Raw genomic sequence first — 17,500 nt, 5'->3', positions numbered from 1 at the left:
GACTCCCAGAGCAGAAATGCAAGCAACTTCCACCCCCCCAACACAACCCAAATGGCACATAGCCCGCAAACTCAGTGTGCCACTCAACCACAGCCAATAAGGCAAAACTATGTACCCAACACACTAGTCACAGGTAACTCTATAGTCAGGCACACTGTCTCACTCATCAGGCTAAACAAGGAGAAGGTTACTGTCAGCTGCCTGTCTGGTGCCAGGATCCGCCACATAACCCACGCACTCAGGTCACTCCACAACAAGTACAAATATGACTCTGTCATTGTCCATGTTGGTGTGAATGACCTGAGACTTACCTCCCTGGACTACATGAAAAGAGATATGGAAGAGCTCTCCAATCTTGTAGCCCAGGCAGGTATGACCGTAGCCCTGAGTAGCATTCTGCCATCACCCAGAATGATGGCGCAGTGCAAGGACAAAATGATTGACTTGAACAATTGGCTAAGCCTCTGGTGCCATTCTAAAGGGATCCAGTATCTGTCTGCCTGGGATGACATGGTCAACAGAGCACGATGCTTTGCCAGAGAATTCCTGCACCTGTCACCCCTGGCTACGGTTCTTGCCGCGCCTATAGTGCCTTTTTTAGGCAAGGTTCAAATGACAAATTCACCACTGTAACAGGAACAGGTAAGCAAAAACTGGGTGATGCTACTCAATGCTAGAAGTCTAAATCTCAAAATGCACTCACTCGAGGCACTCCTTAAAATGGAGAACATCGATATCTGTGCAGTGACTGAGACCTGGTTCAAGGCTCCAGAGAGCACCCCTGCACTACCAGGCTAGAACTCGTACCACACTTTTTGGCCATGTAACTTGGACTGGAACACCAAAGGCAGAGTTGTGTCCATATTCATTAAGGATATCCACACCTCCAGGCTAGCTGTTCAGCATAATGCAGCCGAGGTTATCCAAGTGCAACTAACTCTGGGCAAGACTGCAATCCAAATTGTAGCTTGCTACAGATCACCCACCATGTCCTAGGATTCCCACTCTTTTCTTGATGTACTGGAAAATATTAGGGTTCAACCAAAACACCCTAATAATGGGCGATTTCAACTACCCCACCATTAACTGGGAAAACTACTTGTGTATCAACTCCTTCACTCTACGCTTTCTGGAATTCATAAACTCTAATGCCCTGGATCAACTTATCCACACCTCCACCAGGGGCAACAGTATCCTAGCTCTAGTCATTACTAACATGAGTGACCGGTGTTCCACACCTGAAGTCAACGCCTCATTGGTCCGATCTGACCATAAGCTAATTACCCTAGATATCCACATCCTGCCACCCCCCCCCCCCCATTAAGGAAACCATGGTAAAAAATGTCTCCAAAGCCAACTTCATGCTTCTTAAGACAGAAGTGGTGAACTTCATGACACCGATGCACATGGACAATACATTACGACTACTGAATCCTAGACAATTGCACTTCATAAGCACTTACATGAGTGCATGGATCGTGATATCCCAAACAAAACCAAGACGCTGTCCTCCAAAAAAAGGAAGCGAATCTGGTGGTCCCCTGCCATAAACAAACTGTACAACAGAAGGAAGAAACTGTTGCAAAAGAGTAAAATCCCATGAGTGGAGAAGCTCCCTAGTCAGCCCCAGTAAGAAGCTGTGATCCCTGATAAAATCCTCCAAAGCTAGTTAGGAATACAAAATCGCCACTGATTCTAAAGACGACCACAAAGCATTCTATGTCAATAGTCTTAATGGCAACACTTAGATCTGCTCTGAGTTACAGCACAATGGCACTAAATATACAGACCCAACTGATATTGCCAACGTCCTGGCAGATAGGTTCAGTGCTAACCCCCCCCACCCCCTAAAGAGCCCATCTCTATACCGGAAGAGTGCAAAGTTCCTGTAATCATGGCTGCACAGGTAAAAACCACACTCTCCAAAGCCAAGAACACAGCATCCATGTGACCAGACAACATCCCAGGCTGCATTCTACACGAACTACAGAACAAACTGGCACCCCACCTAAATACCATGTTCAGTCAGTCTCACCTCAGGCTTTGTGCCTGCTGAATGGCGCACAGTGACTGTTATCCCACTCCACAAGGAGGGGAGACACCACGGACCCCGGGAACTAACTCCCCATTAGCCTGACTAGCCTGGTCTGCAAGGCCATGGAACGTATCATCATGGAACTTAAAGACATTGGTAATCTCCAAACTCTGGACCACCACCCAGTTCGTGTTTGTAAAAAGGCAGATCATGTCTCCTAAACCTGTTAGACTTCTTTGAAGCAGTCACCAAAGCCGTAGACAAGGGTAAGGTGGTTCACACAGCCTATCTAGATCTTGCCAAGGCTTTCGACACCATCCCCCACTCTGGAATTATAGATAAACTCGCTAAACTAGGCATAAATCCCAATGTCACGGGTTGCCAACTGGCTCACTGACAGAACCCACACTGTGAAAGTAGCAGACTCCAAATCTGACTTCAGACCAGTGACAAGTGGAGTACCACAGGGTTTAGTCCTGGGTCCTCTCCTGTTAGCCTGTACTTCAGGGAAGTAGATACCAAACGCAGAAGGTCTTTGGCTAACGAAGTTCGCAGATGACTGCAAACTAGGAGCCATAATCGATACTCCAAACATTGTGGACATTACAAAAGGGCCTCACTGAGACAGATGTCTGGTGTCAAAGCTATGGCCTCAAGCTCAATGCCAAAAAGTGCATTGTCATCCCCTTTGGTAAAAACTCTGTACCCATGAACTACAGCATAGGCGGTAGTATACTTAACGAAAGTGTGATGGGAGACCTTGGGACACAGGTGGACAGTAGTCTCTCCTTTGATAATCACATCGCCACAGTAGTCAGGAAATCCTTCTACGTGGCACACCTCATCACAAAAGGTTTCTCATCCAGAAAAAGAGGTCATTGTTCCCCTCCACTCATCCCTCATTAGACCAATTTTATAGAGTACAACGCCCCTTTTGGTATGTACCTCACAAGACATCTGCAACAACTGGAAAGGCCGCAGAAATACCTCACAAAGAGGATTACCGGCCTTAAACAGATGCCCTATGCAGACCATCTCAAAAAACTCAAGCTTTGCTCAGTCGCATATCGCCTACTCAGAGGTGATCTCTGCCTAACATACAAAGCTATGTCAAACCCAGAGCTGTTGGACATGCTCCACTTAAAGAAATCCCAATCCCTCCGAGCTACATGCTCTAGGGGACCTAAACTTTGTCACCACAATAAACAGAACATGCCAGAGGGATAGATTGCTGTCGCAGAGACTTCCCATACTCTGGAATAAACTACCTATTTGTATCAAACAAGGCTCCTCATTAGCACTCAAGAAAAATCTTGATTGGATGGGAAATCGGAAATTCACCCCGGGGAACACCTCTGTGGCTCTGCTCGACAGTGGCACAGGAAAATAATTTTCTTGGGTGGCAAATGCCAGGGTACCTTTTTGGCTGGGCTTGTATAGGCCCCAGGACCGATAGCTTACTACCTCCCTATGAACCTTAAAGCCTGTTTCCTTTAACTAGTATTCCAGATGCAGATTTGCTGTATCCAGGACTGTATGTAAGCTTCTGAGCACCCAAGCCTACCAGTGGGAGTGGTAAGCACTAGGTAACCTGTCTTACCACATAAGGAGTGGTTCTGGCCCAGAAATTATAGTTATTGGCCATTTGGGCAATCTTTTCCATCTGTCTCAACTTTCTGATTTGAAAGCCTGCATTTGCACTTGTTTCTGTCCTGTAACTCGTCTAGTGCAGATACAGATTCTTAGTTTTAGCACTTAAATTTCCTTACTCGTACTCAGCACTTGTAAGGACTAAGTAAGCTACTAATTACTGTAGCACTCAACCTTCCTCATTACCTATAGGAAAACGGTTTTTGTACTTTTCTCACTTGCTTAGAGAAAAACAACTCTTCTACTCACTTTCTTCACTTATCTGGAGGAAAATAGTTTTTTATTCAGGCATGTCCAAGGGTCAGCTCCCGGTGTTCTCTACTGTTTATCTGATGAAACTGGGCATCTTGAGGCAATGTAGAAATTGCCTCATGTACACGGACAACCCTCTCCTCCTACCACCCAACACTACAACCTGTGAGAGATGCACTTTTCTAGCCAAACTGGAGGTAAAGCTCTCTCCAACCAAGACTGAACTTGACAATCAAGAGGAGAAGGTAAACATTTGCACCGCACCACACATCGCATAGTCTCATTAAATGTACACCAAAATCCACACACAGTAACACAAAAACATTCGCGGAGGCTCTCAATCTGTCTAAGCAACAGAGATCTCCAAAGCTAAAACGCAAGCAGCCTCCATCCCCAACACAACCCAAATGACACACAGCCCACGGACTCAGTGCGCCACTCAGCCACAGCCAATAAGGCAAAACAAAGTACCCAACACACTAGTCATAGGTGACTGTATAGTCAGGCACACTGATGTCCCACTCACCAGGCCAAACAAGAAGGTTACTGTCAGCTGCCTGTCGGGTGCCAGGATCCGCCACATAACCCACGCACTCTGGTCACTCCACAGCAAGTACAAATATGACTTATTGTCCATGTTGGTGTGAATGACCTGAGACGTACCTCCCTGGACTACATGAAAAGAGATCTGGAAGAGCTCTCAGATCTTCTAGCCCAGGCAGGTATGACCCTAGCCCTGAGTAGCATTCTGCCATCGCCCAGAATGATACTGCAGTACAAGGACAAAATTACTTCAACAATTGGCTAAGCTTCTGGTGCCATTCTAAGGGGATCCAGTATCTGTCTGCTTGGGATGACATGGTCGACAGACCACAATGCTTTGCCACAGATGGCCTGCACCTGTCGCCCCTGGGATTCTGTATACTGGCTAAGGCTCTTTCCGCCCCTATAGTGCCTTTTTTAAGCAAGGTTCAAATGACAAATTCACCACTAACAGGAACACGCAAGCAAAAACTGAGGGTAATCTACTCAGTGCTAGAAGTCTAAATCTCAAAATGGTCGAGGTACTCCTTAAAATGGAGAACATCAATATCTGTGCAGTGACTGAGACCTGGTTCAAGGCTCCAGAGAGCACCCCTGCACTGCCAGGCTATAACTCATACCACACGTTTCGGCCATGTAACCTGGACCGAAACACCAAAGGCGGAGGTGTGTCCATATTCATTAAGGATATCCACACCTCCAGGCTAGTTGCTCAGCATAATGCATCCAAGGTTATCCAAGTGCAACTAACTCTGGGCAAACCTGCAGTCCAAATTGTAGCTTGCTACAGATCCCCCACACATGTGCCAGAATTCCCACTTATGTTTTCTTGATGTACTGGAAAATATTAGGGTTCAACCAAACACCCTAATAATGGTAGACTTCAACTACCCCACCATTAACTGGGAAAACTACTCGTGTACCATCTCCTTAGCTCAACGGTTTCTGGAATTCATAAACTCCAATGCCCTGGATCAACTTATCCACACCCCCACCAGGGGCAACAATATCGTAGACCTAGTCATTACCAATATGAGTGATCGGTGTTCCACACCTGAAGTCAACTCCTTGTTGGTCCGATCCGACCATAGGCTAATCACCCTTGATATCCACATCCTGCCCCCCACCCCCCATTAACAAAACCACAGTAAAACATTTCTCGAAAGCCAATTTCCTGCTTCTTAAGACAGAAGTGGTGAACTTCATGACCCCCATGCAGATGGACAATACAGTCACAACTGCTGAATCCTACACAAATGCACTCTATAAGCACTTAAAGGATTGCATGCATCGTGCTATCCCAAACAGAACCAAGATGCTATCCTCCAAAAAAAAAGGAAGCCAATCTGGTTGTCTGCTGCCATAAACAAACCCTACAACAGAAGGAAGAAACTGTTGCAAGAGAGAGTAAAATCTCATGAGTGGAGGAGATCCCTGGTCAGCCTCCGTAAGAAGCTGTGATCCCTTTATTAGATCCTCCAAAGCTAGCTACGAAAACAGTCGCCACTAATTTAGGGACAACCACAAAGCATTCTATAGCTGATCCTCCACGAAAACAAAGTTGCCACTAATTTAGGGACAACCACAAAGCATTCTATAGCTATGTCAAAAATCTCGATGGCAACACCCAGATCTGCTCTGAGTTGCAACACAACGGCACGCAAATTACAGAACCAACGGATATTGCCAACATCCTGGCAAATATGTTCAGTGCCCACTTTACCCCCCCCACCCCCTAAAGGGCCCATATCTATACAGGAATAATGCAGAGTCCCTGTAATCACAACTATGCAGGTAAAAGCTGCACTCTAAAGCCAAAAACACAGCATCCATGGGACTGGACAACATTCCAGGCTGCTTTTTACACTAACTTCAGAACGAACTGGCTCCCCCTTAAGCACCATGTTCGATAATAGCCTTGCATCAGGATTTGTGTGCACTGAATGGTGCACAGCAACAGTTATCCCACTCCACGAAGGGGGAGCCACCACTGATCCCAGGAACTATCGCCCTATTAACTTTATGAGCCTGTTCTGCAAGGCCATGCAACGTATCATCATGGAACTCCTAAACCAAGACATTGGTAACCTCCAAATTCTGAATCCTACCCAGTTCGGGTTTGTGAGGCAGATCATGCCTCCTGAACCTGATCGGCTTTGAGGCAGTCACCAAAGCCATAGATGAGGGCAAGGTGGTCGACACAGCTTATCTTGACCTCGCCAAGGCTTTCGACACCATCCCCCATTCTGGAATCCTAGGTATAAATCCTTTGTCATAAGATGGATTGCCAACTGGCTCACCGGAACCCACACTGTAAACGTTGCAGACTCCATATCTGACCTCAAACCAGTGACAAGTGGAGTACCACAGGGTTCAGTCCTGGGACCTCTCCTATTTGGTATCTACTACTCTGAAGTACAGGCTAACACAGAAGGCCTCTGGCTAAAGACGTTCGCAGATGACTGCAAACTAGGAGCCATAGTCAAGTCCCCCAAATGATGTGGACATCCTACAGAAGGGCTTCCCTGAGACAGATGCCTGGTGTCAGAGCCATGGCCTCAAGCTCGATGCCAAAAAGTGCAGTGTCATCCTTTTTGGTAAAAACTCTGTACCCATGAACTACCACGTAGGCAGCAATCTACTTAACACCGAATGTGTGACAGGAGACCTTGGGACCCAGGTGGACAGTAGTCTCTCCTTTGATAGTCACATTGCCACAGTAGTCAGGAAGTCCTTTTACGTGACACACCTCATCATAAAAAGAGTTCTCATCCAGGAAAAAAGAGGTCATTGTTCCCCTCTACTCGACCCTCATTAGACCCACTATAGAGTACAACGCCCCTTTTGGAATGTACCTCACAAGACATCTGCAGCAGCTGGAAAGACCACAGAAGTACCTCACAAAGAGGATTACTGGCCTCAAACAAATGCCCTACACTGACCATCTCAAAAAACCTCCAGCTTTACTCCGTAGCATATCGCTTACTCTGAGGTGATCTCTGCCTAACACACAAAGCTATGTCAAACCCAGAGCTGTTGGACATGCTACAAGTAAAGAAATTCCAATCTCTCCGAGCTACACACTCTAGGGACCTAAACCTTGTCACCACAATAAACAGGACATGCTGGAGGGATAGATTTCCTGTCCCAGAGACTTCCCATATTCTGGAACAGGCTACCCATCTATGTCAAGCAAAGTTCATTAGTACTCCTCAAAAGAAATCTTGAGTGGATGGGAAATAGGAAATACACCCCAGGGATCACTTCTGTGTCTCTGCTCGACAGTGCACAGAAAAATAACTTTCTTGGGTGGCGTAAGCAAAGGAACCTTGTTAGCTAGGCTTACGTAGGCCCTTGGGCCAATAGCCTAGTACCTACCGATGAACCTATGCCTACGTTTGCATCCGCCCTTGTGTTTTTGGGAAGAGGGCCGCTGATAAATGAGCACCCCTTCCCTCAAGCAAAGACTGGGGGCTGCATAATGGATCTGAAGGCTCAGGAAGAAAAGTGGTACTACTGGGTCAGAACCAAGTTCAGGAATGGTGAGGGGATATGCTAGTATTGATGTGTGGTTGTAAATATTTAAGACAATTTGGAAGCTAGGATTCCTGAAACTATTTCAGGTAGTACCTTGTTCATGTGGTGCATCAGCAGGTTGTAGGGTTGCCACCTTTTCAAATGCGCAAAGTGGGACATTTTTGGTACAAACGTCAGATTTTGCAGGCCGAAACATACTGATGGCCAGTATAAAGGACAGAACTTTACTTTTTTGCCTAAATAAAAGCTTATTCTTTAAGCATTTTAGTTGCTTATTCTGTTTCTTATAACATTTAGGTCTTTCAGCTGTAGAATAACTGTTTTTTATGCAACTACTACATAAAATGTAGGAAATTATTTTGTCCTAAAATCTCTGGACTTTTGCCATTTTTACAATTTATTTTGCAGGACATAACTGCCCAAAGAGGGACTGTCCCTCGCGAAGTGGGACAGGTGGTAACCCTAGCAGGTTGAAGCATTGACTTGTCTCAACTGTGTAGGCTGGCCTTGATAGGCTAGGATCCAGCCATCAAGGTTGAAACTACAACTCCAGTCTTACATTACTTTAGCCCTCAGCTCATTGGCATGCTAGATGAGCTGGTCCAGCATCAGTCTTCAAAAAGCTCCCATTGTGTGACTGTGAAGTTTGGGGTGTCCCAGAGATGGGACATGTTTGATTTTACCTCTTAGTTGCAGGTTTGGTTTCCAGTACCAGTGTAGAGAAGTATGGGCAGTGGATGCTTTATCTGTTTAGTGCAATGGGTGTTTTTTGTGCTTCCCTCACATTCTTCTACTTGTGTAATGTTAACAGTAAGGGAAGACAGAACAAGCCTCATTCTTCTAGCCACACTTTGGCTAGGGCTGACCTTGTTCTCCCAGTCAGTGTTAAAGTGGAACCAGTTAAAACCATTTGCATGCCATTAGTCTAGAAAAGGAGAGCCCTGGTATCTGGGCTAGCCGTGACTCAAATCCATACTGCCCAGTTTCCTACCTAAAAACTTAAAATAAAAGAAAAAAGTGCCCATATATAAATCTAGGTAGCTGAGTCCATTGAAAGGAGAAAATATTTCAAAAAGTAGACTGTTTTTGCCTCTTTATATGACATAAAAGCAGTGCAGACCATATTTGAATCAAACTTTGTGTTTGGCAAGCTGCATATCTTTTTTGATTATCTTGGCAGAACACTGCAGAGGTAAGTTGAAGCCCACTCCACTTGAGCAACTACTCCCATAGCAGCCTTATCAGAAACATGTAACATAAAGCAGTTGTGAGGCAGCTTCCCAAACTTGTGCTTTGTCTTTTGTAAAGGACAGTATTAGAGCAGTAAAGGACAGTATTAGAGCAGAACAGTACTTGTTACTGAAGTCTTGCATGGTGTCTGGCTTACTGCTTCAGAATTATTTGTAAGTATTAACTCATTGCATCCGAGTGACGCCTCCAGGTGCACATGCAGTTAACTCCTACTGACACCTCCAGGAGTCTAATATTGCTTCATATTTGCGTCAAGAATTCCAAACCATGCTATGTACAAGGTTGTAAAAGATTTTATGTAAAAGCGCACACAATAGTAAACTGTACTGCATTAATATTTGACCTCTGTCTAGTGCAGGTAAATGGATATGAATTGTTTTTATGATAATTTATACATATATAATTTTCACATTTTTTCTAAATCTCTACAACCAAGCAACACAAAACTCCTTGGCATTGTATGAATGATTTCTGCTAGATGAATAAAATGCTGCTAACAGTAAGTATGTAGTTTGAGTGGCTGCTGAGATATTGTAAGTTGTTTACAAAATATTGCAAATGTAATAGTTACTTGTTTACTGTGACTTATAAAATTCAGTTTTAAGACCTAGTACCTAAAGAGTACTACCGCTATAAAAATAGTTTGTGCTGAAAAGTTTGCTATTTAATACTGTCATAATCTATATGGTTCCAGAGATATGAGCACTTTGTTTGAAATGTGAGGACATAGTTTCATTCTGTCAAAAGGCTTGGGCTCTGCCCATTGGAAGTGACATTCACTCCAGTGGAGCTCAAGAAGTTTGAACTGAGTGAAGAATGGTAACTACACCAGTGATCCCAGTGGTGAATGTACAACGGACATCGGCTGGTTTAGCATATTCACCATTTGGGTAAATTTTTGTAGTTCATGCATCACTGTTAGTGTAGGCTGCCTCCCACTGACCTCTATGAACTTCTCCTTTCTGTTTGCTTTAAGGTCTACAGCTGTAAATTTTGAGCATATTGGAATCTTTCAGTTCTTTTCTTATGATTGTTCTGTTTTATGAGGTTTGCTTATGCTAATTTGTCCTTATTCAGGCTGGGTATGTCAATGTCAGTACCTTTGAGAAGCTGCTGTCTATCTTGCTGTGACAGCAAACTGGACAAGCCCGACTTTAACACTTCTACTGAAACTGCATATGACATCAGTATCGTTGTGGTGGGCTAACCCATCATGCGAGAGACTTTGCCCCGCTCAGTAGGAACTCCATGGTCACCCAATTTTTTTTTTTGGGGGGGGGGGGGGGGGCCCAAGTGTGAAAAATGACTTGTACAGTTGTAATCTGAATTAATGCAAAATATGGGACTTAAATTCAGGGTGCAGAGATTGGAGATGGTTGTATTTGCTGAGTGAGTGACATTCTTCGAGTAGACAAACTATTTTTGGTTCATAGTTTAGTACTAGGCTGTCATCCCTAGGGCCTATACGAGCCTAGCTATAACCATTCCCTGGCTATTTCTTCCCACAATATTTACTTCCCTGGACCCCTGTCTAGCAGGGCGACTGATGTGATTCCCGGGGTGAATTTCCCATCTCCCATCCAATCGTCAAGGTTCCTTTTGAAGAAGGCCAAAGAGATGCTCTGCTTGACATGTATGGGCAGTCTATTCCAGAGTCTGGGGGAGTCTCTGGGTCAGGAACCTATCCCTCCAGCATGTTTTGTTCATTGTGATGACGAGGTTTAGATCCCTGGAGCGCGTGGCTCTGAGGGATTGGGATTTCTTTGTGTAGCATGTCAAACAGCTCAGGGTTTGACTTGGCATTGTATGTTAAGCAGAGATCGCCTCTGAGCAGCTATATTCTGTCGCATATTGTCTAGAGTTTTTTTAATTGGTCCACCTAGCACATCTGCTTTATGCCTGCAATTCTTTTAGTGAGGTATTTCTGTGGCCTTTCCAGTTGTTGATGTCTTGGCAGGTACATACCAAATGGGGTGTCGTATTCTATAATGGGTCTAATGAGGGATGAGTGCAGTAGGACAGTGACCTCCTTTTTTCTGAATGAAAAGCCCTTGGTGATGAGGTGTGCCACATAGAAGGATTTCCTGACTGTTGTGGTGATGTGATTATCGAAGATGAGACAGCTGTCTACCTGTCCAAGTCTCATCACACTTTTGGTGTTTAATGTGCTGCCACTTATGTGGTAATTCATGGGTACATGTTTTTTCCCCAAAGGGGATAAGTGTACATTTCTTGGCATTGAGCTTGAGCTCATGGCTCTGGCACCAAGCATCTGTTTCCGTAAGGTCCTTTTGTAGAGTATCCACATCATCATTTGGGGATTCAATAATGGCTTCCAGTTTGCAGTCATCTGTGAACTTTGTTAGCCAGAGTCCGTTAGTGTTGGCTTGTACTTTAGAGAAGTAGATGCCAAACAAGAGTGGTCCCAGGACTGAACCATGTGGTACTCCACTTACCACTTGTCTGGAGCTGGATTTGGAGTTTACTTTTACAGTGTGGGTTCTGTCAGTAAGCCAGTTGGCAACCCATCGAGTGACATAGGGATTAATGCCCAGCTTAGTAATATCTATGATTCCAGAGTGGGGGATAGTGTAGAAGGTCTTGTCCAGGTCCATATAGGCTGTGTGGACCAACTTACCCTCGTACTCAGCTCTGGAGACAGACTGAAAGAAGCCAGTCTGGTTCAGGAGACAAGATCGGCCCTTCATGAAGCCAAACTGGGTGGGGTTCAGTGTTTTGAAGGTTGCCATTGTCTTTGTTTAAAAGTTCCATGGCCTTGCAGATCAGGCTAGTCAGACTGATGGGGCAGTAGTTCCCAGTATCCAGGGTGGATCCCCCCTTGTGGAGTGGGATAACTTTGTAGCTGTGTGCCACTCAGTGTGCACAAAGCCTGAGGTGAGGCTATGATTTAACTAGACACTTAGGTGAGCTGCCAGTTCATTTTGTAGTTAATGTAGTACACAGCCCGGGATGTCATCTGGTCCCACGGATGCTGTATTCCTGGCTTTGGAGAGTGCGTTTTTTACCTGTGTGGCAGTTACCAGAATTTGGCAATCTTTCGGTATTGAGATGGACCCTTTAGGGGGGGAGAGAGGGGTTAAGTTGGTACAGAATCGATCTGCCAGGATATTGGCAATATCCTTGGGGTCAGTATAGTTAATGCCATTCTGTTGTAGCTCAGAGCAAGTCTGAACATTGCCATTTAGATTCTTGACATAGCTATAGAATGCCTTGTGGTTGCCTTTGGAATCTTTGGCAGTTTTATTTTCCTAACTAGCTTTGGAGGATTTTGTGTGGGTTCTCAGCTTCTTACTGAGGCTGGTAAGGGAGTTTTTTGCATCCTGGGATTTGTTTATGGCAGGGGCTCACCAGATTGGCTTCTTTTTTTTGGAGGAGAGCGTCTTGGTTCTATTTGGGATGGCACGATTCATGCACAAGTGGATTTGCTTTTACAGTACCTTAGTGTAGGATTCAGCAGTTGAACTTTCAGTTCCCGTCTGCATGGGTGTAATGAAGTTTGTCACTTCTGACTTGAGTAGCATGAAGTTGGCTTTGGAGAAGTTTTTTTACAGAGGTTTCCTTACTGGGGGTGGGGGAGGGATGTGGATGTCAAGGGTGATTAGCTTATGGTCAGACCTGACCAACGAGGGGGTGACCGTAGGTGTGGAGCATCGATTTTCCCATGTTGGTAATCAGGTCTAAGGATATTGGAGCCCCTGGGGGGACTATGGATTAGTTTATCCAGGGCATTGGAATTTATGAATTCCAGGAACCGTAGGGCAAAGGTGTTGGTACACGAGTAATTTTCCCAGTTAATGGCAGGGTAGTTGAAATCGCCCAGTATTAGGGTGTTTAGTTGTATCTTAATATTTTCCAGTATGTTTAGAAAGGTGTAGTGAGAATCTTGTGGCATGGTGGGGATTCTGTCGCAAGCTACAGTTTGGATTGCAGTCTTTGCACCTGGAGAATTTCAGACGCATTGTGTTGGGCAACTAGCCTGGTGGTGTGAATATCCTTTGTGAATGTGGACACTCCTCCACCTTTAGTGTTTCGTCCTGGTTTGGTGACCGAAAAGTGTGTTAAGAGTTGTAACATGGTATCGCAAGGGTGCTGTCTGTAGACTTGAACCAGGTCTCAGTTACTGCACAGATATCTATGTTCTCCATTTTTAGGAGTGCCTTGAGATAGTGCATTTTGAGGTTTAGACTTCTAGCGTTGAGTAGCATTACCTTCAGATTTTGCATGCTTGTACCTGTTACGGTGGTGGTTTTGTCCTTTTGAACTTTGCCTAAAAAAGGCACTATTGGGGTGGCAAGAGCCTTGGCCAGTAACCCGAATCCTAGGGGACAAGTACAGACCATCTCTGGCAAAGCATCATGGTCTGTGATCGTCGTCCCAGGCAGACAGATAACTAGATCCCCTTTAAATGGCACCAGAAGCTTCGCCAGTTGCCAAAGTCAATCATTATGTGGGGATATTCTGGGCGAAGGCAGTATGCTACTCGGGGCTAGGGTCGTACCTTGCCTGGGCCACATGATCGAGAGCTCTTCCATGTCTCTCCATGTAGTCCAGGGCGGTACATCTCAAGTCATTCACTCCCAACATGGACAATGACAAGAGTCATATTTGTACTTGTTGTGGAGTGACTTGAGGGCATGCATTGTGACTTGAGTGCATGCGTTGTCTGATCCTGGCACCCGACAGGCAGCTGACTAACTTTCTCTTTGTTCAGCCTGGTGAGTGGGACATCAGTGTGCCTGACTAGTCACCTATGACTAAAGTGTTGGGTACGTTGTCTTGCCTTAGGGGCTGTTGGGTGGCACACTGGTGTTGTGAGCTATGTGACACTTTGGTTGTGATTGGTGTTTGTGTTTCAGGTTTGGAGGTCCTTGTTGCTTGGGCAGGTTACTGTTAAGGGCCTCTGCATATGAGGGTTTAATGGTGGCATGATATTTCCACGTAGAAGAGTTGAACTTGGCATGGGATGCTCTCTCTACTGCAGTGTTCTGCTGATGTCCTCTGCATGGGGAGGAGATTATCTCATATTTAGGGATGTCAAAAGCTCTGATGTTAGGACGGATCAATGTACTTTCAGCCGCACCTAATTTCCAGTGGCAACAGTGATCCTGCACTAGAACATTTACTGTTACATAGAGTATGCTTAGTCAACTGCACTTAAGATTACAAAGTGTTTATTGGGGTGTTTGTTGAAAGACTCGACCCTTGGAACTTAAAGAATTTAGATATTGTAAGTAACATTGGTGGTTGGTGTAGCCGTTGCATTGCAAAAAGGTATGTTTGTGAGTTTTGTTTTTTTCCCTCTTTGAAAGTTAATGCAAGTCTTCCGAAGTGTCAACTTGCAGTATCAAGTCTTGCACTTTGATAGGGATCCACTTTTCAGTACAGCCTGCTTGAAAGTCAGTTGAGAGGCATGATTCTTTATATCCAGAAATGATTACCATGCTGCATTGTATCACAACATCTGGTGTGTAGTTTTCATAAATTAAAAAGTTTGTATGTGTTACAGAAGTAGTAACATTTGCTATGCTTGATGTGGTTTGTATGGTTTCATTTGTTTTCTTATTGCAGGTATCTCATTGATAGTAGATGGTTTAAACAGTGGAAGAAATTTGTTGGTTTTGACAGCTGGGACATGTACAGCGTTGGAGACTGCAGTTATTTTCCTGGTCCAGTTGATAACTCTGGACTGTTTGCAGGTACAATTTTAAAGCTGTTTTCTTCTCTTACGTACTGAATTTTGTAATGTGGGTTTGTTTGTGTACAGAGAAGGCTGTGTTTCTGTTTTTACAATGTTTTTTTAACATTATAAGAAATGTGAAGATGGTTTGTACAGTCACTATAGTAGAGGAACCATAACAATGTCATGGTCTTTAGTAGTGAGAGTAGAATAATAATGATAATAATAATTTGGAGAAAAACTTTTTGCTTGAGACGAGAACCCCACATCTCCATTAACATCTGTATGACCAGCTCTGAGATCATATTTTTCTTGGGTTAAGGATCATTCAGTATGCTGAAATGCACAAACGTTTGTCTTGCACTATGCTCAATTCACTTAACCTATTCACTCAGGAGCAGCTCAGGAAAAGCTGCCTGCTTAATTCCACCATAGGAACAGTGTAGCCTGAGCTCATTTTCAGAAAATCTGTAATACCATACAGAAAACAAATGTTCATAACTCTTTATAAGAGCTAGACAAAATGTAAAAGCGAAAGTTGTTCAGCAGGCACGGACTTTCCAGCAATGTAAATGTTGATAGTGCATATGTCATTATTAAATATTTGCAAAGAACAAGGCAGGAAACCACTGGATAAACACTTTATATAAGTAAAGCTTTCGGATACAATCCTTTCTCAATACAAAACAATGCATAGAACCAGCTCTTTATATATAGGTCCAAATATATCACATGACATGCAGCCAAAATCACATGATATGTCATCCAAATCACAAAAACATTTTAAAGAAACATTTTAAAAAAACTTTTTTTAAAAAACTTAATACAAAAACTTGAAATACTTTAATAAAACTTTAAAAAATATATATATATTTAGATAAAACTTCAGGCTAAGAGAGATTAGCTCTACTTAATTTAACTAAAATAGGTTTAATCCATCAATTAGGAGATGCTATGACAGGAATGCACTATTCAAACATATAGAGGAATTTGGTCAGCAGCATTTTTTTAGGTTTAGAATTATTGACCACGTTACACCTGCACCTAGGGGAGGGGACCTAAATAATCACTTAGAAATTAAAGAATATGAATGGATCTTGAGACTTATGAGTGATTCAAAACCAGGCTTGAATAGCCAAGTCAGTCTCAAACCTATTTTAGTTAAATTAAGTAGAGCTAATCTCTCTTAGCCTGAAGTTTTATCTAAATATATATATATTTTTTAAAGTTTTATTAAAGTATTTCAAGTTTTTGTATTAAGTTTTTTAAAAAGTTTTTAAAATGTTTCTTTAAAATGTTTTTGTGATTTGGATGACATATCATGTGATTTTGGCTGCATGTCATGTGATATATTTGGACCTATATATAAAGAGCTGGTTCTATGCATTGTTTTGTATTGAGAAAGGATTGTATCCGAAAGCTTTACTTATATAAAGTGTTTATCCAGTGGTTTCCTGCCTTGTTCTTTGCATTATTAAATATTTGGCAAGGAATGTTGATATTGTGCATATTTTTTACCTTTTTGGAAAAGCAAAGCACAATATCATAGTCCATGTACCATGTAGACCCATACAATTTGTTAATATGAATGTCAGCCTTCAAATGATACCTTAATCATTACTATGTGATGCTCCTTTACGGAGATATTCAGATATATGATTAATCTCATAATTGATAGATAAAGCATAATATCTCATCAGCTGTAACAGACAGAGAGCCTACATATCAGTGTAGAAGTTGTGCATCTCAGTGTCAGCTTCAAAATGATGCATCATTTGTGTCATTAACATGCTTCCTTACAAAGATATGGGCATAATAATGAGAAGTATTGGAGATGTATAATTTTCATGATCCTACACGACTAAACAAACTGATATCTGTACGTGTACAGTGCACAGACACACTTCCTTTGCCATGTTGTAAGGAGTAACACTGTCTTCAAAATGAGGTATTACTTGGCACACTGACATGGTCTCTTGCAAAGTTATTTACCAAAATAGGAAAACAATTATAATTTCTATAACCATAAGTCTGAAATAAATGTTGCTATATCTATACATGTGTACAACTTACAGGCATAATTCTTTTACCATATTGGAAGTATGAATTATGTCTTCAAAATGAGGTATTACGTACCACATTCAGATGCTCTCTTGCAAAGTTATTTACCAAAATATGACAAAAATGATAATTTCCATAACCTAAGTCCTAAACAAATTGATATCTGTACATGTGTACAGCATTCATACCCAGTTGTTTTACCATGTAGACAGATATCATTGTAAATATACACATTCTTGGTGTAGCCAACACACTGCTGAATGGATACATGTAAAGAGGAAAAAGTAAGGACAGCCACTCCACTAATGAACCCAGGATAGGCATGGGACTTTAGTGACATGCAAGGCCATCTGATCTGTCCAATACCTGTGCTGGCTACCTACTCGGGCAGCTGATACCACTACAGTCTCATGACCTCCTTCAATGTCCGCTGTCTTCCTTACCTATGCCCCCCATTCCTCCCTTTAACAATG

The 17,500-nt window shown here is 43.2% G+C and overlaps 1 protein-coding gene across 1 annotated transcript in view; it reads left to right on the top strand.

Annotated features, from left to right (window-relative positions):
- The window catches only part of LOC122807567 (ubiquitin carboxyl-terminal hydrolase 4-like), a 153,151-nt gene that overhangs the window by 65,489 nt on the left and 70,162 nt on the right, over positions 1-17,500 (top strand). Inside the window, exon 2 of the mRNA XM_044078480.1 lies at positions 14,858-14,985. Coding sequence (XP_043934415.1) covers positions 14,858-14,985 — 128 coding nt within the window. The remainder of the gene's footprint in view (positions 1-14,857; positions 14,986-17,500) is intronic.

The sequence above is a fragment of the Protopterus annectens genome, chromosome 7.part1 (genome assembly GCF_019279795.1).
Source record: "Protopterus annectens isolate FY-2018-M chromosome 7.part1, PAN1.0, whole genome shotgun sequence".
NCBI lineage: Eukaryota > Metazoa > Chordata > Ceratodontiformes > Protopteridae > Protopterus > Protopterus annectens.
Note: the sequence above shows the minus strand (reverse complement) of the source record. Positions and strands in the feature narration are given on the sequence as shown.